Source organism: Sparus aurata, chromosome 14 (assembly GCF_900880675.1).
Source record: "Sparus aurata chromosome 14, fSpaAur1.1, whole genome shotgun sequence".
NCBI classification, from domain to species: domain Eukaryota; kingdom Metazoa; phylum Chordata; class Actinopteri; order Spariformes; family Sparidae; genus Sparus; species Sparus aurata.
This window is the reverse complement of record NC_044200.1, coordinates 14,739,811-14,762,601: the sequence shown is the minus strand read 5'-3', so window position 1 is coordinate 14,762,601 and position 22,791 is coordinate 14,739,811. Positions and strand designations below refer to the sequence as shown.

Genomic DNA, 22,791 nt, shown 5'->3' with positions numbered 1-22,791 from the left:
TGTGGTGTGATTGGGTCCATTAACCTCTAAAAGGGGATTGATTGACTTAAAGGTACCTGTTTCACATGCCTACTGCACAGCCAGCAGCTAATTCATCACCCTGTGACCTACCTCTGACACACACACACACACACACACACACACACACACACACACACACACACATACACCTTGTCACACCCAGCTAAGCAACCGTGAACATACACGACATGCAAACATGGTGAACTACACTAATGTACGCACACAACATAGAAATCTCCAGTGCACACACCAACATTATCTCAAACCTCAATCACTCTGAATCCTATTAAGCCTCTTTATTGCTTGCGGGATTAAGCGTCCAAAGTGTATGATTGTGTGTACGCGTGTGTGTGTGTGTGTGTGTGTGTGTGTGCCTCAATCAGTGTCTAATCAGGTGTATTGATTAGTTAATTACTTGATTATGACAACATTATTCTGTCAATCTGAAAGTATTCATATCGATCTGATTACATCGAGGAATGAAGGAGGGCAAGAGGGAGAAAGTGATAAAGGAGAAAAAATGGGAGAAGGGGAGAGGGAAAAACAGAAACAGAGTAAAAAAGAAGAAATTACCGAGGATAGAACAACCAAATTGAAGATTTATAGTCAAGCTTCACATCCTTGTTAGGTAAGATTTTTCCGCAAAAAACGAAACTAGCCAAAGTGCAACACATATTCCCTCCCTCAGAGAAGAGACTCTCTCACAGTTTGGTTCCTACCCCTCTTTCTCCTGTAACCAAGGACAGATGAGGAGCATCACTACCATGACAACCTCTCCCGCTGCTATTATTGGGCATGTCGTCAAGGAGACAGAGCTGCACATTATGGGATGCAGACTGAAATAGAAATCTTGTACTGGAAGCAATACAACAGATCTCTGGTATTACATAAGAAAGACTTGCCATATTGATTCTAAAACTCAGGCTCGTTCACACACAGGATGAGGGCTAAATGTAAAGAGCATCATCGGGTTGCTGAGCCACAGCCATGATGCAGCAGGTTTGAGCTTGTGCTTTATGAAAAGATCAAACTTGGTGGAAGCCTCTGGATTATCTGCAAATTATAAAACACGGGTAAAATGAGATGTGTTTGAGCAAACAAAACCACAAAGGGCTTGCCACAATGGGGCACCCCAAATGATAAAAAGAAAAACAAACGATGACAAAAGGAGGAGGGTGACAAAAACATTTGAAATAACACAAGGGGGTTCAGTGTGAGCTGCATTAAAAGAGCTTTGATGCTGGGAATATTTAAAACCCCTCCTGTGGCTCAGACTCACATTAGATTTAATGAGGGGTTTGTAGCACTGTAAGGCAAAGGTGACACTGTAAGGCAAAGGTGACACTGTAAGACATAATAGTGTGAGGACAATGTTCAGAGAATTGGCAGGGTTTCCTACTAGTAAGACAATAAGGTCACAGGTTCATGTGCATGAGGTCTGTTTAAGCGTCCGTAAGCAAAACAGTCACTGAAGCAGCGATGAATAAACCCATCCTCTAAATGACTAAGATGTCGATATAATGAGAATCACAGTAGACACTCTAGAAAATAAACCAGTGGGAAGTAATATAGATACTGGCAGCCTTGGGTTCAATTGTTGTCTTCCAAACATAATGAATGAAGAGTTGTTAAAGTAAATACACACTGCAAACACAATGTAAACATATTTAAGATGCACTTCTGGAAGAGTCAGCGGAAAGCACCATTTCTAAATGTGATGTTCTAATTCTGATTCATGTTTGGTACATAACAAGACAGTTAATAGTTTTGAGGAATACAGTATATGTGGATATAAATCTAGAACTTTAGTGAAATGGGACACATCATGATGCTGCAAAAGTATTTCAAGATGAAGCTAAATGTTGGGATGCAACAATATCCACATAAGAACTGCTCCAGTGTAGGGATGCAAAACATTGCCACTATCATACAATACATCATCATGAGCCGTCAAAAAAATCATATTTTTTGGAAACATGGTGTACTGGCAATAGTTAACCCTAATGTTCAATGAAAACACTTTGTGATTAAGTATCATAGCAAATATAATAATAATACAACTATATTATTTGCAGGATTACACATTTGACAACTACTGCGTCCGACCGAAACTAGCTCAGACTCTGTATCTTCAATCAGTCTGATTGCTGTGCAGCATTTCCCCTTCCTTCACCACAAAAGGATATTTGTTTTAACTTCTGCATCCGTCAATACCACATACATTAACAAAAAATGTACAAATAAACACACTCACACACAGAGATACACCGCTCAACCGTCTATTTAGATCGTATATCTGGTCCATCTGCACACTTCTTCCTGTCTGTCAGAAGGTTATAAAACTAATTGAGCACAGCTGTGGTGGTGGTGAGTAGGTTGTGTGTGGGTGGGTTTGCATGTGTGTGTTGTATCTTTTTCTTTTTAACTATTTGGGGGTCAGCAGTAGGAACCTAAATAACTCTGTAAGAATAGAAGACCTGTAAATAGGCTCATTTGGGAGGCTAAACTTTGCATGTAAGCACGCGCGTGTGTGTATGTGTGGGTGTGTTTGTGTGCATGCCAACGCTTCATGCTGTATTCTGTTACAAAACAGCTAAGAGAGTGGCATTAAAATTCTCCTCATTGTGTTGACAGACACTGATAGACATGAATACTTACTACTATTATCCAGTCGAGAATTGTCCAGTGGGAAAACAAGTTACACACTAAGCATTATTTTTCTTAAGTGTGATGAAGTTTTCTTATAATACAGAAGCAAAGTAACTATTTACACACTGAAGATTACTCATCTTGGAAGTCACAGTTCTTAATTTTAAGTTTTAACTGAATAGGTTGTGTTGGATTTAATCTTTGCTGGTTCATTCATGAGCTCTCCACCTGTCGTTTCAATATGATTGACGTGATGAGCTTAAAGAAACTGAAGAGTACCTTAGATTCTCAAATGAGTAACTGTAATGTGATCACAGAGACTTGGCCTGTAATGCCTCCCACAGAATTCAGACAGAATGGCAGGGAGAGTGGGTGATGGACACTGATTAAGAAGATGAAAACAGCTGTCCTCCTTCAGTCCTATTTACTCTTCAGCTGACTCATGTACCTGCTCTGACACTTTATCATTAAAGGAGAAATCAGATGGCGGAGTGACAGCAAAACAAATCAAAACAAATATTGTTTCTCCACTCTCAGTAAACGAACACGTCCAAATTAACTTTATGGATAGAAAAGGTCAAAAAGTCAGAAAATAGTCCTTTTGCCTGATTATGTGACCGCTGGCTCTTCTAAAATTAGGAATTAGACCATACATGGACATGGTATTATATCAACTGGGACCACTGCTCAATCAACAAGCAATCCGAAACTCACAGCACAGCATGAGCTCACAAGAATTAGGAAATGTGGCAAAATCATTCTTAGAAAGAAAGAACGACAGAGTGACAGATGTTTCACAGCCTCAGAGGGATTGGTGTGCTCCTCACACTAATAGACTGGCAAAGATCTGCAAGCTGACACACACACAAATACATGAAAACATACATATAAATTGTACAGATATATGTAATCATATTGATTTATTGTCCAGGCTGTAACCCCCTTTTCCCAAAGTCAGCTGGGACTGTATGAAACCCACTGACCTATCCAGGGCCCTCAAGGATAAGCAAGTTTAGCTAATGGATGGATGGATATTGCTTTAAATAAACACAGAGCAACACACTGCTTTACTCAAAGACATACTCAGGGCCTGGTGAGCAGCCCGGTTAAGGTAATTAGATAAGGGGTTTGGCAAGAAGCAGTCAGAGAAACTGAGTTTTCTAGCAACAGATGTCTTTGTTTTACTTTCAAAATATCAAATTATAGCACATTTAGTACATTAGACTAGATGACATTTTGGCAAATGTAAAATGTTCGATCAAAACAACTTCAATCACTCCACAAAAGGAGCTCACAATTCCTCAATCAAAACAACTATTTTCTCCTTATACAAATGCTTTCTGATGCCTAAAAGAAAATTAAGCTTTGTCGTGATCAAATAAACTCACATGGGTTTATTTGGTAAGACTCAAGAATCAAATATAACCAAAACCCTCTATTTTTTTCAGGATTCAAAGCGGAAGATCATAATCAACATCTCTGTGGTATCCAAACAATCAATGTTAAAAGCAAATTATGCTCAAAGAATATTATTCAATGAAGGGAATCGTTTCCTACTCCCAACTTCTTTTGTTCCTTGTTCCTTCCTGCTCATTACCTTTCACTCCACCCTTCTTGTCTTTCACCTTCATGAACCACTGACAGCGTAGAAACATGACGCCAAATCTCACACTTGGTACAATTGGTACAATTAGCTGGAACTGTGCAAATTACTTGCTGCCCAGTAATGCTAATTAACTGGAAAAAACTGCTGAAGGCTGAAATGTTCCATCATTCGACTGCACACCTACTAACATGTGAGTCAAGAAAACCCTTCACAACGGAAACTAAACAAACAACAAAAACCAAGAATCCCTATCTTCAAGGATTAAAAAAAAATCAAAAAAACAAAACAGTAAGCAGTTACTTAAACCAGTAACTATTGGACCAAACAGCAAGCGAGCGTATTTAATTGTGAAGCAGTTTAAATACTGTAGAGGACTCACCAGGTTGGAGTTGGTGGCGTTCGAGTCATCCTCGGGGAAGGGGATGTAGACGGCTAAGGCCACACAGTTGGCAAAAATGGTCATCAGAATGATGATCTCAAATGGTCTGAGAGGAGGGTTAAGGAATATACATAATGGAAACGTGTACACAAAAAAGAATTTAGAGACATTTAACTTGATTGACTAGGTTTCTGTTAAAGGTATAATAACATGTCTAAAAACAACTAAACCTTTGTTACAAATGTGTTGAATTTTGAAGTGACATTATCCCAAAGATTCCAAAAAGGTCAAACCCCGGGAAATCCATACTTTTACACAAGGTAATTATTTGTTTCATCTGGCTGCAAGTTGCTCAAACTTCCAGGGAAGCATGAGATGATCGGTCAGAGAATCATGAGTCAGTGAACGTAACTTAACGTAACGATATCTTTTATACATTACTTAGTCTGTGAACATGTCTGCCTGAGTCACCTCAAATAGTTTTACATGGCGGGCAAACGTGTGTTAGTATAACAAGGAAGACAACAACTCCCATAAAACCATGCTACCTCAGGACATCATCCAATGCATATTTTGTGTTCACTGATTGAGAGACCCCTAGTGGCAGAAAATATATACAGTGTGTGTTTAAGTGACATTCGACTTAGGACGATCAAAATAATGTTCAGTCTGATTGTGTCCCATTCTTTTGCCACATCTTCCGTGCCACAATATGTTGAAGAAGAAAAAAGTGATTCTGCCCATGCCAACCACCATCATCGGATCGAATAACCACCCTGGGTGCGGTTTTAAAAACATGCATCTATAAATCGGGTTTAGCTAGGTTTCTAATTATTCATGAAAACCGCTGGTACACAGTACAAAATAATAGAGACTCTGACTTCTGGCCTTATCAAATAGAAAAAATCCTCGTGTCAGGCATGTTATTTCAACAAGAAGGTATTTTTAAACAAGCTAATACATCCTTACATAAGCAGAGGTATATATACACATGTAGCGGAGTGCACAAGCAGTGTACACAATAAGAGAGATCAAAGCTGTAGAGTTAGCCTTTTCGTTAACAATAAGACACATTGGGTCACTTAGGAACCTCTTTGTGTGTGTGAGGGGGGGTTAGGGAGACAGTGCATGCCCTAATATGGGTGCGGCGAGGAGCAGGCCTGTCGCGTGGAAGACGGGATGTGGACAGAGAACGAGTGAGTGCGAGAGGGAATGAGAAAGAGGAGAGAGTTTTTATATGGAACGGTCCTTGAGAGGGGAGTGACCTCATTATTTTTGGCCTCAGAGAGAGAAAGAGAGTGAGTGGGAGAGATACAGAGTGAGAGAGAATGGAGAGGGAGAGAGGGAGGGAGAGAATGTGAAGGAGAGATAAAGGAGGTCTGGTTTTCATCAACACAATTACTAACTGCCACTGCTGTCACCTCCCTCCACCTCTTTTTTGCTCTCCCTCTGCTCTCCTCTTCCATTCTTTTCTTCCTTCCTACCTTCCTTCCTTTCTCCATTCCCTCTTTCCTCTTGGATGCATGTCAAATTAGTATAAACTCCAGACCTTAGTAGTGTAATGTAAATAGCAATGTCCTCAGTGGCATCGTAAGATCCTCAAATCCAGGGGACAAACCATGAGCAAATTTTGATCTTCGACGCGTAACGTGACACCATAATTGCAGGTTTTCCAAGCTTGAGAACAATGTTTAATCATTTGCCGTTTCAATTTTAGCATGTGGGAAACCATGAAGGGATCAAGGCCTTGTTACTACACTACAGCAACTGGTAATTGTTGGCTGAGGTACCTTGGATCCGGGTGTACTGAAACATCTGAGATACCATTCGTGGTGTTGGTGGTATTTAAGAAAGATGACCAAATTGGAAGAAAACAGTTCTCAGTGATGGATTATTCTAGATCAGAACTGTCTGCAGGTATTGCAGTAAAGAGACCCAGAGCTCATGGCTGCCTGCCTGGAAAGATGAATGCATTCAACACTTCGCTAGATTTAGGCCTGTGCCACCATTAACAACATTATTTTCATTTGCAAAAGAGCAATAATCTAAGTTTGTTGCAATAGCTTTAATACATTTGATCCTGGTTATGTGGTGACCTGATCATAAACACATCAGTTTAGGAATTGTGTTTTCTGAAACATTGTTTTCTCCAGAAATGTTGTAGTGTTTGGATGCTCAGAGCTAGCGTATAATCAGGGTCAAATTGAGTGAATTTATAGGCCAGGGCAGCTGTCTGACTGCCTAACTGAAGTCCTAACTTTAGATCATCATCATTATAAGAGAGAGATAGTTTCTATCTATCTTTCCAATCCCTAACCCAAGACAAGGCCCTAAACACTTGTGTTATGTCTTTAAAGTTGAGTGAATGTACCATCTTACAATTCCAACATGCAAAAAAAGTTGTTGTTGGCTAAAACCACATCTGCGATTTATTTCTTCATACACGCACATTCATATTTTCAAATCCCCTAACATAGTTTTTACAGATCTGCATGGCAGAAGAGTGATGGAATTGTCTTGACAAATACATAACCAAGTTTCATTTCAAATTAGAAGTCTATGTAACAACTTTAACAATATTTTACTACCTATAATCACACACAGCATTCTTACTGTGTGTGGCCCCTGTAGGTACAGACTTGCAAACCACTTTCGAGCCTTAACAACTGTTCTAGGAATAGCCCTGCAGACGGGGGGGGGGGGGGGGCTTTAGCTTTTTTATGGTAGGGCTAATACTTAGTTTATGTTTGGATTAACCATTGACCCTTGAACATCATCGACCACAAGTTCACTCAGACCATTCAGCTTGGGACCAAAATGCATCAAAGTTAATCACGCACCCTTGTACAGGGCGCTCATTAAAACACACTCCAGACATGCGGGGACCCACAGAAAAACTGGCCTGTGACTCATTCTGGGTTCCTGACCCATAATTTTAGAAAAACCCTTGAGGTCTGCTTCCATCGACATGATAATAAATCTACTGTTTGTTGCAGAAATGTGTGCAAAAAAAACACATAAATCAGCATTACAATAGCAAATATCAATTTTTAAGAGCCCTGGACCAAAGGAATATTAATGGTAAGAGTTTTGGCCAAAGCTAATTGGAGAAACTGACTCTGACGGCTCTAAAAAAACAGCAATAAATTAAACAGAATTGAAATCAGCAGCCAGTTAGCTCAGCAGGCTTCACAGCTGACATAATGTTGTATTCACAAGGGTGCTACTGTCTGAGGCATTTTAGAATGTAATATATACATTCAGCATTTTAACAAGATAAATGTATATGCTTACGACAAACTGTCACAGCGGGATTGCATCCACACTCACACCAGGATGCTGTTATTCTCTGAAATACCACGGCATTCAGTAGTTGCCTAACATAAACACCACACGCAGCTGCACAACAACACAGATAATCTCCTATCTCGACAAACCCAAATAAGAAAGCAGGGATATACTGATATTATCTGGGAGAGCAGGCTCAACACTCATATGTGTTACACTGAGAATATCTATCTTGTTTCCTGATTGAGTTGAAAATGCATACAAATAGTGTAACCCCTCCCGTGACCCAATGCAACACTTAAGCTGTGAGCCAGGAAACAGAGCGTGCGTGCGTGTTTGTGTAAGTGAACTCAACGACACCTTTTCAAAACTGCCACTTAGTGTGATTTCATATAGAGAACATAGTTGTTAGACGTACACCTGCCTCCGCTCTCTTCTTGTCTCTCACGCTGACCTTGCAGTGTGCAGGTAATGCTTAAATACTATAATTACACTGCATGTGAGAGTGCTGCGTCTGTCTGTGTGTGTCTGCTTCAGGCCTTTATCATCTGTGTGTAAGTGTGTGTGTGTGTGTTTGCTCTACAAGTGTGTGCGTGCGTGTGTGCACGAGCTCAGACGGGCCCCATCGACCTGTTGAGAGCAGCAGCTGTTGTCATGGTAACAGAGGAGGAAGATTTCGGATCTGCTATCCCTAGAGATAGAGGTACTCACAGAATACAGGACACACACACACACACAGACACACAAACGGACGCACACTCATACGCACGCAAAAAGCCTATAGAAAAAAAACAGCACAGGAATGCATAACAACACACATGTACAGAATAAATGCACGCTTCACAGAGCACAAAGTCACCCACAGAGTACTGTTCAACCGCAGGCTGCATTTAAACCGGCCCACGCTGCAGGTATGAAGGACATCCCAGAATAGGGTATTTAGACGGACAGGCAAGCAGAAAGACTGACAGTTTGATTGGGATTTTTGAAACAAGTGAAGGACAAAATCTACTGCAATTTTGCTACTGTTCACTTTCTCCATGTTTTTTTTTTTCTTTTTGGTGGCTCAGACTCTATCCTGTTTCTTTCTCCCTGGTCTCTCACTCTCCCAAAGAGCCCTCTTTAATGCCCCTCGTATTTCCTTCACTCATCTTATTCCCTCGTCTTTCTCCCTCGGTAACTCTGTCTCCCTCTTCCCTCCCTTCAGAGCTGTTTAAATGAATGATGCTGGGAATTGTGGGTAATGATCTAAACGCTCATCAGTCACTGGCTAAGATTGTTCCAGTGACCCTGAGGGATTATGTATGCTTCTTTTTAAATTCATTTTCTTTCTGTTTTTACACCATAAGCACAGATGAACAGAGTGTCTACTGTTGACATTTTGACTTTTAATAATGACTTTAAATACACAATGTGATCACACGGATCATTCGCCTGTGCTAAACAGAGGTTGATTACATACTCCCTTCTCAAGGACCGTTCCCACAGGAAATTTGGATTTATTTTTAAGAAAACATGTCCATTGTTTGAGTGATATGCATGAAGAAATGCGCACCATGGTGGACGAGAGCCCGGCTTATCACATTAAACTGAGCGAAACTATCAAAACAAATGCAGGACCGAATAGAACAGAACAGTGATTTAGTAGTTCTTACACGCTAATAAGACTGCCACGAGAATTATGCGATCATTTATCTCTGGATATTTAAGAAATGGATGCCTACTGTGGTGAGAAAATGTGTGGCTGCAAGAACAAAGAGTGGAACGAGAAAAATATTTTCAATGGTCAATGGTATGTGTGGTGAACAATTATAACAAACCATATCTTTAGTAGCTCTATAGTTGTTTTATAGCCCATAATGTTACCAATTAAGATTTTTCCCACTTCTAGTATTCCCTCACGCAACCGTCTTCAAACACATACATCTTAGCACTTTTTCCTCACCAATTCGCTCTGCCTTCACGTCTCTCCTCTCCCTCATGATCCCCCTATCCTCTCTACTCTCCTCCCCTAACTCACTTTTTTCCCTCCCCCTCCTCTGTCATTTTTCGTGTTTACCTTTCCCATCCTCCCCTCGATCCCACCCTCCCTCCTCAGCTACTCAGCTCCATCGTCTCTCCTGCCGACATCCACGTCCTGCCCACATCCCTGCCCTTGTCATTTCCCCGACCCCTCCTCTTCGTCTCCTCTACTCCCTCTCAGGACAAAGTGTGACTACGCTCTTGCTGAGTCCATGCTCTTGTGGACCCTCTCCCATTATAGATCACTTTGACTGTGACACTGACCATTTCTGTCTCACTCCCTTTCTCCATCTATCTCACCCAGAGGGAAAACCAAGTCATTATGTTCAGCAGCTTAAAAAAAGGAAAAGAAAATACTCCAGAGGAGAGGAAGGGTAGAAAGGAAGGACGGGTGGAGGAGCAGCAGGAATAAAGGGATTTGGATGGACAGAGGGAGGGAGACACGGATAATAAATGAGAGATGGAGGGTGGGGGAAGCGTAAAAGGGAACAGAGGCATGGATGGACCTGGGGGAAAGAGGATGAACACAGCAAGAACGAGTGAAGCGAGGGGAGAGACGTATGCAGGGGAGAGGTGTGAAGAAGGGATGAAAATTACACAATTTGTTTTATCCTCCTGTGAGAAAAGAATGTGAGATGAAAGAGGGAGAGAGAAGAAGGAGAGAGAGAGAATGGGAAGGACAGACAGAGGAAGGGGAGCAAGGATTAAGACGAGCGACTGGAGAGCAGGGAATCACAGTGAGACATAGGAGGGAAGAGGTAATGATTAAAAAGGGGAAGTGTGACGCATTCTTAACCAGTTTACTTCCTGTGTCCCTTATGTCCTCCATTCTTTTCCTCCTCATTCTCCTCCTAGCCATTAGTTTTTTCCACCTGCATCCATCCATCCATTCCACTGCATGTGTAAGATAACATTTATTTAGGAGCGCTGCGTCGCGGCTTCTAATGGATCATCAGATCAGATTTGGAAGTTACAGTACTGTATATGTTTTAACATTACAATGACATCGCAACATTAAGAAGGACAAATACATCTCTATTCCTCTACTTCAAATTCATGTAGAACCTGCAGCAAACTTTTTGCATTGTCTACATTATTGCTCTCTGTTGCTTCAGGTTGGGTTATCTACAAAGGAACGAACTTCCTCATCTGCCGGATGCAAATGTTCCTGTTTTTCAAATCCTTAACAAGCACAAGGACTCAGAAAACTTGGGGCTTAAAGGTCATTTCAGAATATTTCCACCTCGTCCCTATGTTTTTTGGTTTTTAATTCTTCTTATTTTGACATCTAAATGACAAATACATACAAAAAGTTTTAGAACTGGTTGAATAGATGACCCAATCTGGCAGCTATGAAGCAGCCATCTAATCCTTGAGGGGAAATGCGCCTGTCAATATACATCCATTAAAGGTAGTTGTTTTCCCAGTCTCAGATTGATATTCTCAGTATCTAACAACACTGTGGAAGGGAATACTACAGAAATAGACCTTGTTAAAGAGTAAGAGATTTCTTTGTTTAACCAAACTAATGTAATATTGTGTGACTTTGGTGTTTCAACATGCAAACTTATGTGTCTATCATGCAATCCACTGGACTAATTCTGAAACATTTTGTACCTAATATGTAAATAATGTAAATAAAACAGGGCTTTGGTTTAAAATACTGGAAAGACAAACAAAAGACAAGTCAGGACAACCAAAGTGACTTAGTGAGGAATGTCAGGTGTCAACTCAGGATGGCGGTTTACCGATTCATGGTTGAGAATATTTTTGACCGCTTACGGCACTTTAGTACTAGAACTACCACATTAAGACACCTGCTAGCTAGTTTCAGTTGATGGGTAAGAAGTATTAAACACAAAAAAAAAAAACGACTGACATCGCTAGTGAAAAATGATGCATGTTATTTAACATCACAAACAGTATAAAAACAAACCTCCACACATGGTTAGTTAAAGGATACTTCCACTCTACGATGCTGATGCAGGCCCTGCGGATGGGGTTCTTGAGTGTGAGACAGAGCAGGGCTCGTGGCGGCCTTGTGGCTGTCGTCGTTGTCTGTTTCTTGGGCTTAGAGCTATAGTGTTGTCTCTTCCTTTGCGTGGAGCTGGCCGTGGAGATGGGCCCGCCCCCTCCCGACCCAAGCCCTGCGACTCCACTCGCTGCGGCGTTGCCCATCATCTTCGCCTGCCGCGCAGCGTCGATGGCCGCCTGCCAGCTCAGGGCTGCCCCCGGTGTGGGGATGTGCTCTGGGGCCAGGCCCACCACTCCAACCCCGTGGTTGACCCCGCCCCCTCCTCCATCATGGTCGACGTGGCTAACACCGCCACTGTGCTCATTAGTCAGGCCGGGGGGAGGAGGCCGAGGAAGCGGGGGAGGAGGAGAGTAGTCGGAGCCTGGAGTGGAGAGAGAAGGAGAGGAGCAAACACCATGAGTAACAGTCAGTAAATCACCTCCATCTATCTGTAAGAGGGACATTTAATACATCGCACATGCTTCCTCCAAGTTGACAAAGTGTTCACATTTTTTTTGAGATTGGTAGATTACTTTGAAGGCTTCAAGGGTGTTTGAATTTTTGACATATCAGTTAGTGAGCCCTGTATATTTTCTAGACTCTGAAGTGTCTCCCTGTAGAATGGACCGATGAGTAATATTCTCCCATCTGTCAAGCAAGTACAACAGAGCTAACTGAGTGCTGTTTAGTTCCTCAGCATATTGTGTAGGTTATACAGTCCATTCACTTTGTGTCAACACACAAACACAACCCCACTTGTCAGACCAGCAGGTACTGGGTGCTATAATGATCATTCTCTTTGCTTACGTTACACAGTTGGCATATTATCTCACACCTCCTTATCACTGCCACATTTTTAAGTTACAAAAAACAAACGAAAAAAAAAAATAAAATTAGTCGTAGGGTGCAAGTGCTGCATAAAAACAGGGAGCCCAGAGTGAAAGGCTACAAATTCCATCAGTCAGTGTGTTCAAGAATAAAATTACAAGTGTGCAAATAGCAAATGTACACAGTGGGGAAAAAAAAGAAAATAAGAATGTAAGAGAGAAATGAGACACAGAATTACAATAATCTCAGGGAGATTACATATAGTTGTATCACCCAGACAAATTGCAGGAATAAGTGAGTAAAAGTACTGCAAGAGAGCGGATTATTCATACTGTATGCTTAGCCAGATTAAAGACAGTTATAACATCGTCACGGCCTCCCCATCCATCTGACATGCGAAAAGGGATTCCACAAAAGCTCTGACACTGTAGTAGATTACACACACTGTGATACAATATGCCTTTTTCAGGTTCATTCTTCATGCTTTAGGAAAACTACTGTATAATTCTGAAATGAAAAAAGCTCCAGTTACAGATGCTATCGAACCACTTCTACATAACGATTTTGTTTTATTTTACAGAAGTTTGTTATCGACACTCTTGCTCGAAAAACACATTGTTAGAGGACAGTATCACTTGTGAGCAGCATCAACTGCATGTGCAATATATGTGGTCGTATATGCAACAACACCACAAGTCCTCACATTTTTTTTCTGCACAAGAAACCTTAATCTTGGCTGTAACCGTAATATGCTTACAGAATTTGCATCAGTGCTCTGAGAAAATTATCAATATGCTGATTTCAGTCCCATTTGACCAAACGTAATTCCCGGCGTCAAAGTCACAAATCCCACAAATGCAAAGCTACTTTTGGGAGAAGAAGAATGCAAAACTTTAAGGAGCCCCTGTAAAGTTAATCAAACCTGTGCTGTTACAACAGAGATAAGGAGACAGAGAGAGAGCGAGAGAGTGAGAAGAGGGGAAAAGGGAGAAGAGATGTACAGGGGTTAGAGAGAGGAGGCGGAGGGAGATAGACTTATCCTGTATGCTTAGCACGATTACAGAGCGGTTACAATATCCGCTGAAATCCCATTCCTCTCACTTCCGAGCTTGACGATTCTGCATATGAACGCGCTGGATGAGAGGACATTACAACACGTCCTGACGAGTTGTAACTATAACACATGCACTATTAGTTTTTCCTACCCTGTATCATTATCTATTAGCTGTTTTGTTCCATTTTATTTTTAATTGGCTGATTTCATTTGCCTTATTGTAGCCCTGATCAGATATAAGGAGTGATAATTGGGGCCGATAAACGCTCTACCCCTAGTTCGAGGAAATCTACTAAAGACTGATTTAAATTGGGAACACACTTGCTCAGCAACTCAGCACCTCACAATACACTGTGACCTCTGATGTCCCCCCTCTTCACTAATTACTACAAATTATCGACAGGTGCTGTTGCTTCAGTCACACAACCTTGTCGGTGATGGAGTCCAAAAGTGCTGCTTATTAGTAATCAGGAGTTACTTGGCAAACGGTGTACCTTACTCTTCACTAATTATACATTTAAAAGCTACATGACTTCACAAATTGCTCTACAGCTAAATAAACTAGTTGTATTGAACCACTCATATTTAATTATTAACAAAATGTAGGTTTCACTCAAATGCCTTTATGAATTTAACTGGCTCCTATCAGTATTTATTATATAGGAATTGTTACACCTGCATTCATGTGCTGCATTTTAATGCTGTTTTATGAGTTTTGGATAAAAAAAAATATATATATTGATCAGAAAATAAGCTAATCATTAAGCTAGCTGTCAAATAATGTGAACAACGCCGGTTAGCTTAACATTACTATATTACAATATTTGTCTCTGAAGTGTATTAGTGGTATTATATAGAAAATACTTTGCACTATACAAGCTATAAACTTATACTTAACGCTATAAAACGTACCTGTCCAGGACTGACAACACAGAAATACGTAAGAAAACGAGCCAGTCCAGCTAGCATTGAATTTCAGCCAGCAGCATCTAACAGCTAACGTTAGCTTAACCAAGGGCAGCACAGGGTGTCTAAAAGTAACGCAAAAAAGTGATACAAGCACAAAAACAACAACTTGTAAATCGTAAGCTTGACATCAACTTACATAATGTGTGAATTTGAGGCCTCACCCGCTTTTGGTGAAGGCTAGCTGACGACCCCACCTCCAACCGGAGACCAGAGCTAAGCTAACCATCATGGACTAGCTAGTCCCCCTAAACTGACAGTCACACTTGTGTCCCATGTTCATAATATTCGATTCTACTCCTAATATTCAATACTAATCACTTCAACCCTTTCCCACTTATGCAGCAAATGTATGTAGGTCTTGTGGATGTGAAGAGGAGGAAGGATGGTGCTCTACCTGCCCGAAGGAGCCTACCTTCATCCAGCAACCTTTCAATAATCTTCAAACCAGCACTCTGTAATTATTGCTTTTGTTGGTTTTAATCCTGCAATTTATTATTTTATTTAATTTCCCCTTTATGTAAAGCACGCTGTAATATTTGTATACATAAGTGCCATGCGAATAAACTTCATTATCTTTTAATTACAGTGCAAATAAAAGATCCAATGCCCTGAAGGTCCCTTTAAAACAAAGGCACTGACTTAACAACAACAACAGAACGAGATATGTCTGCAAAATATTTAGGAGCGGTGGTGCTTTGAATACAGCGCCCAGGGAGGTGTTCTTTACATTCATCAGCAGTGAAGTCACTGGGTATCAGATGCAGCTGTGCCTTATGGGGGAAAAAAACGGAAAAAAAACACTGTGGTTTTAATTTGGAGCATTTCATTACTTGGATGGAGCCATATTTTCCCAATTTTCTCTACACACGCTGGCATTGATTTTCTTGGAGGTTTTTTCTTTCTGAATTAACAGCGAAAATACTTTTATCATGCATGCAAACATGACACACACACACACACACACATTCTGGCTGTAGCCCTCCTTGCCCTGGAAAATACCCACTTTTTCTTTACACCATCGACTCCAGTGTCAGTTAATATCTGCTTCCTGGCTGCTGTTGCGCATCATCATCTCTCTCTCTTTCCCCTCACACACACAGACACACACACACACACGCACACACACACTCACACACTAGCAGGCACCTAATCACTTTCAGCATATTGTGCTGCTGCGTGATCAGTTTATCTCACTCTGCCTGCCCCTCTCGCAGGGTGTACCCCACTGAGGGTGTGTGTGTGTGTGTGTGTGTGTGTGTGCGCGCGCACTCAGCATGAGCGAGAGTGCGCGGATTAGAAGAGAGTAAAACTTGAATAATACTGAGCTCACTAATCTGTCTGACCGCATGTCTCCCTGTGTGTCTGTCCCATTGCATGCATATGCACAGTCATGTCGTGTGTGTGTGTGTGTGTGTGTGTGTGTGTGTTGTATGATAAACCACATGCTGATGTGCGGACTATAATTCCATTAGCAGCTCTTTATTCTGCATGAAGAAAAAAAAAAAGAAAAAAAAAGCCCCGGCAGCAGCCCGTGGATATATGATTCTGACTGAAGGGGGGAGAGGGAGGAGAAGGGGATGGAGGAAGAAAAGGAAAGAGGATGAAGAAGACTACTCTAGGAGGAGGGAGAGGGGCGGTGAGAGAAAAAAAGAAACAGAGATGATTTAGGAAGGGGGGAACATCTACAGACAAGGAGGAGAGGAGGAGATTAAGGATCTAAAACAGAGCAGTAAAAAAAAAAAAAATGAAGGAAAGATGAAAAAAAAAATTGGGTGGAGGGCTCGGCCGCTTAACTGTGAGTGACAGGGCTTAATCCAGCAATTTATCCATCCATCATATGACTTCACAGCAGAAAAATATTCCACTCTAATTCACTCTTAAAGTATTACCGTCAATGCAGTCAATGGCGTTGGCGCAGACAAAGGTTTTCCACTGTGATTCAGCCAATCAGTGGCTCTTACAACACTCCAGGCGAGGAGCGGAGCTCCGGCTTCTAACAGTGTGATTAGTGCTACAATAAATATATAGGTCTCATTATGCACACTTAAATCATTGGTACATTAAGTGGCCACCTGATGCGGATCAGTGATTGATGGATAAAAGAATGGGTGATGGGTCTTTTCCACTGCAGATACCCTATCTTCGCTCTAACCGAACCTGAAGTGAACCCAACTGAGCCCGAACTTCAGTGTGAACTGAACTGCAGAGCCGTAATGAGCTGCGGTACAAACTCAAGTCACTGGAGCTCTTATCTGCTTAATGATAAAGACTGGAGAGAGATCACTATCGCTGCAACCGCCAGCTCGCTGTCGTAAAAAAAAAAGTCACCGTCGAGCGCAAAGACATAAAGAGTCTGCTGCAAATTGTTCCGTCTAATACCGTTTACCAACAATTCATGGTTCCAGTACAAAATTAAAGAAAAAAGAAAACCAGTGTCAGTGTCTCCCGGTGTCCTTAGTTGCTCAGCTCATTTAATTGGCTCGACCAGATAACGGACAGCAGAGGGGGACCAATCAGATTTTCCCGCCCTAAATCAGCCTCTCACATCATCTCCTCTGCGTGCCCTTCTCTCTCTCTCTCTCTCTTTTTCGCTTTTTTTCTCCTTCCACGTCTTGCCTCTGTTCTCTCTCTCTCTCCTTCCATCTGCTTTCCTTTTTTTCTCCTCCGCCGCCGTCCTCCCAAGCGGTGATCTATTAGGTTGGTCGTGATGATGCGATTATCAGTCAATTAACTGATGATGACACCTGATCAGACACTAATTAACGCGGGACGCACGCATGCGACCACACGCACTGAGGGAGGGCCCTCACCTTTGCGGCAGCTCTAATTCAAAATCTTGTAAAATGAAAAAAAAAAGAGAGAAATCTTATTAACAAGCCTTGCTGAGGTCCAGAAAATTGGGTCTGACCATTTTTTTTTCATCACAAGACACACACACACACACACACACACACACACACACACACACACAACACACCAGTCATCTGCTGTCCCTGCTGAATCGCTTCTTTTGAACAATGACCTCTTTTTTTTTTTGCGATACTACCTCTTTCTCTCTCCTCTCGTTCTCTTCCAGCTCAACATCTTTATCCTCCTCCTAATCATCGCCCTCATCCATCCATCCTTTCCCTCCCCTGCCCTCTCTCTTCCTTTTTCTCCTCTTCATCGCCCCATACCTATTAACAATCGCCCTCCTCTTCTTCACCCTCTTCTTCTCCCTCCCTAATCTATATCGTTGTCACTCCCTCCATTGGCTCTCCGGCACGCGGACAAGTTCATTTTCAGCCTGCGCGCCTTTCCTCCTTTCCCCCCCCCATCAATCTACCCCTCCTCATCTCTCCATTTTTCTCTTGATCTCCCCCGCTCCGCTGCCTCTCACGCTTTCTCTCATCACTTCCTTCTCTGTCATTTTCAAATAGCTGACACGTATTCTCTCTCTCCTTCTCGCTGTCTGTAGTCAAGAAAAAAGGCGGCTCATCCACTGCACGAGACCACTGCTTCGCCTCTAACAGCCACTTTCGCTCCTATTTAGACTGGAAAACTTAAAATGGCATAATGGAGTCGACCTCCCGTTCCTTTTTATTTTGCCTAGGAACTGATTGCCGCCACTTGCGATGTTTCTCGGGGCTTGCGTGACATCCCATTATGCTTAACCCCCATTTTCACTGTCGTCATAAATACCGGTTGTAAGCCTAATATTATTTTTATCCAATTTGTGTGTCAGCCACTCACTCACACACACATGCACAAAATCAAAAGCAAACTAAAGAAGTGCTCGCCTCATATCGGATGTGTACATGTGCATTGATTTCATCGTGCGTTTGTGTTTGTGTGCATACGTGTGGGTGTCTCTCCCGTTTGCCTCTCTGCTCGCTCGGTCCATATGTGCCCATTATCTGGCCGAGTGAGCACACCACACAGACACACCTGCTCCCCTTCGGCGCACGGACACACGAGCGCGTGCACGCACACACACACACACACCCGCGCTCCCACCCTCGAAACGCGAGGCGCACACACACGCACCTGCTCCCCGTGATCTATGACCCCCCCCCCAACGGACGATTACAGTACTCGCTGACACAACAGTGCACACATACACACACACACACACACACACACACACCAAAACCACACAGCATGAACAGGACACGCGTGCAAATTTACAAGGAGAACACGTAAGGCGGCCGACCACATGTTTGTTATCAGAGCGGAGAGGCTTGCTGAGCAAACACGACAACCCGACAAGCTGAAAAACGCGTCATCCGGCATGGAATATTCCCCTATTAATGGACAAAGGGACTGCCTATTGTCGAGAGAAATACCTGCTCTTTTACTGTACATTGAAAATAAAGTGCCTCTCATGTATCCGAACGCCACGGAGCAGTAAACACACCTCTGCCTGCCACAATTGAGGCTGTTCGTCCCATTTTGCCCCGTCAACGAAAAAAGACGTGACAGAGGGGCACATTTACTGTTTTATTTTGTCATAAATGAGGTCAATCTAACAACAAGACAGCAACAAGTATTTGTGCTGAACACTATTTCTTATTTTTTTTCCCAGCCTCCGTGCCGTTATTGCACTTTTCATAGCTGCGAACGCTGCCTATACAGCCCCCTTATCGCATATGGATTTATTCATTAAACTAGTAACGTACGATCCGGATGCAAGGGAGGGAAGTGGAGGGGAAATGTGAAAGTGCGCGCATGTGTACGTGCACACTCCTCCACACATGAGATAGGTATGACAGTAACATACCAAGGGAATACGTGCGTATGAATTATGCACCCGCGCTCCGTTTTCAAGCGCACATTGCTCACTGTCATCTGGACTTTCTAGTTTATTACAGCCCCGCCCGGGCCTTCAGGCGGTGAATCACGGTTCTGAAGCTCTGATTGGTTCTTGTTTTCATACTCCCAGGAGGTCGGGGTGGTCGACTGCATTTCTTTGAAACACAGGGGGAAAGAAATGGGGCCCTCATATATGTGTCTGCAACTTCGTGTCAAAGGAATTCTCTCGATCGTCACGTAAAATGCAAGAGCTTCAGGAAATTAATCGAAGTAGCTTACAGGGACTCGTTGTCATGTATTCACTATTTAAGTGGCGGATGCGACAACAATGACATGCTGTGGTAAACCTTCAGCGTGCTAACTTTAAGCCGGAGATAAGACTGCATGGTTTTAGGCTGTGGTCCAAGACAAATCAAACAAGGTCTAATTTTTTTTCAAACCCAGTTACTTGCTCACTGTCTTGATGAAATTGAGCTCATATAAGACTAATGGTGACCAGCGTTCCTCATGTAGTTGGGTTTAGGCTAAAATAGCACTTAGGTCAAAGGTCCAGTTTGTAAGAGCTTCCAACTTTGTCAAACACTGAATCGACGTTCTTACAAATTATACTCTGGTTTTAGCTAGACGAGTCGTGTCATGCTTCACATCAGTGTCGATGGCCTCTGGGAGCAGCGTCCAGTGTTTAAGGGCTTCTCTTTAGCCAGTAGATATCTGGCTAATGGGCATCCATGCCAAGACCACTTCTTCCATGAACTGGTCATTGTTTACAGTTCAATTAGCAACTGACCTTAGGACTTTTACAACCGGATGTTTGGTATCTAGTCAGATGACAGCAGATGGGTTCCACGATTGCATTTCAGCCAGCGCGCTCCACCTATTTTTGCTCTCCGCACGGAATGTTTACATGCACGCAACCAAAAAGCCTCTTCCCTCTCTTATCCCATTTCCCCTATTTAGGGGCCCTATTTAGCAGCCTATCCGACCTACAATCCTGATGTGTCAGTATTTGACAAGGTGGAAATAAGACTCAAAAATCAATCTTATTTCTTACCTTCTTTTTTAAAATGGTTTTTGATGGCTTACATGGTTGTGCTGACCTCTGAACGTTTGACGTTTTTCTCACTAAGAGTTAGATAAGAGGACTGATGCCATTGTCGCTTAGCAGAAAAACTTGAAACACGGGGAAATAGCTGACCTGGCTCTGTACACAGGTATCAAAATACACCTACAGCAGCCCCTCTCAAGGCTCACTCATCAACACATCATAACGCATTTGCTTAATCAGCACCAATATCATGGTTGATGTTGTGGGGTGGTTTTTGTGTGTTTGGTGTATATAGTTGGAAACTTCTAGGAGACAGGGTTTCTGATTTGACTTTACCAGATCAGCCATAAAAAATTGAGTGTGACCGCAATCTTAGAGCCCGACGTTACAAGCAGTCAATAAAGACAGGCAGACAATCTGATAAATGTCATCTTAGTGACATACTGTACAAGCTGCCGCTAAAAATGGATGACAGCACATACTTATTTCACTTATGATGTAAGTTCAGACGAGTACAAAAGATACAGAGTCTGATTTCAATCATTGCTGTTGCTCGATACTAGAATTGAACAGTCGCGGCGCGTTATTGCACAAGAAATGACTGACGCATGTTACATTTTATTCTCCTTAAGATAATTCTAATAGAGGAAATGTCTCAAATGGCTGATAGCGGAAAAAAAATGATGTCACCGCTTTGATTTATGACAAAACCAGTGGCGACATCGCTATCAGCATCCCTTCTTCAAACATTATGAGCTGTGATAGGCAGGAAGAATGAGGCGAGAGAGAGAGAGAGAGAGAGAGAAGACAAGAGCAAACAAAGAAGAGAGAAAAGTGAGCGTGAGGAGGAGGAGGAGGAAGAGGAGGAGGAGGAGGAAAAGACGAGCAAAAAAAGTGACAGAGATAGCGATTGTGTGGAAGAGGAGGAGAAGGAGGAGAAGCGAGAGGAGGAGGAGGAGGAGGAGGAGGAAGGCTTGTTCACACTGCGCCTCCGTGCCGACCTTGCATACACACATATTCACACACAGTGCAGGCAGCAGATATTAATAACTCCTTATTAATATTCATCTGCAGTGGAGAGATGTGAGGCCAGAGTAACCCAGATACCAGCCGTCTCTACCTGTCTCTCTCTGACGTTCCTCATGTTCACCATCTCCAACAGTTTGTCTTTGCGTTGTACATGTTAGCCCCTCGGCTGACACTCTCATCCCAATTTGCTGTGATTGAGACGGTGTGTCTTCTGTTTCTGCGTCGCGAGGACACCCTGAGCCAAACACTTCCCAGCAAACACCAGTCGGACGGTGACGTTGTGTCTTTTAGCCGTAAATGAACCCGACCCCAAGTCCTCATTTAGATATGTGACGTAACGTCTATTTATTATTCTTATTTATAGTTGATTTATTATTCTCAATTTTTTTCCATTATAAAGCTGCTGAATAAACACTGTGTGCATAAAATCTAGCAGAACAGCTGAATAAGCCTGATGGTGGTAATGTCATATTTCAACATCAGGGCGTCCAGAAAGGATCTCAAGCTGATGGTCAGCACAACTTCACTATAATGGAACGCCATGATTGGACAAGCATTGTGCTTTTTCTGTATTTTTCCTTTCCTTCAGTGTTTTATACAGCGTTCTTGTGCATGTAAAATATCTAGAAAGTGAAAAAGGTGGAAGACCGGACTAACAGAAACTCATCTCTCCCACGGAAAACACTGCTTCTTGAACGCCTCGTCGGTAGTCCCGCCTTTAATTGAGTGACTTGGTGACATCACACTATGTCACCATGTCATACATTCACACAATTTATGCCTAGCAAAGAGTTTGGCACAGCCACAGCTGTTGTGCTGTTGTCAATGGTGCTGTGTCAGGCATGTGGGAGCTGGCCAATCAGAGCAAACTATGTATTTGAGATAGGAGTTACAGTGCAGTAACACTCGACAGTATGAGGAAACACATGTGTTTTTTGAGCGCTAAAGCATGTAAACTTATTCTAGTAGTAACCTAAAATAAAATCACGAACCTCAAAATGCATAATATGTCTCCTTTAAACAAAGGTTATTCAACGTCTCAGTGTTTCTGGGTTACATCCGTAAATTCTCTAGACTTTCTGGAAAATGATGCCTC

General features: G+C 42.3%; 1 protein-coding gene across 19 annotated transcripts in view; it reads right to left on the bottom strand.

Annotated features, from left to right (window-relative positions):
• cacna1c (calcium channel, voltage-dependent, L type, alpha 1C subunit) overlaps window positions 1–22,791 on the bottom strand; it is a 196,602-nt gene that overhangs the window by 131,267 nt on the left and 42,544 nt on the right. For all 19 annotated transcript variants that reach the window (XM_030439631.1, XM_030439633.1, XM_030439646.1 and 16 more), the window contains exons 2-3: window positions 11,929–12,361; window positions 4,656–4,761 (exon numbers count right to left, since the gene is read on the bottom strand). In XM_030439631.1, the coding sequence (XP_030295491.1) occupies window positions 4,656–4,761; window positions 11,929–12,361 (539 nt within the window). The remainder of the gene's footprint in view (window positions 1–4,655; window positions 4,762–11,928; window positions 12,362–22,791) is intronic.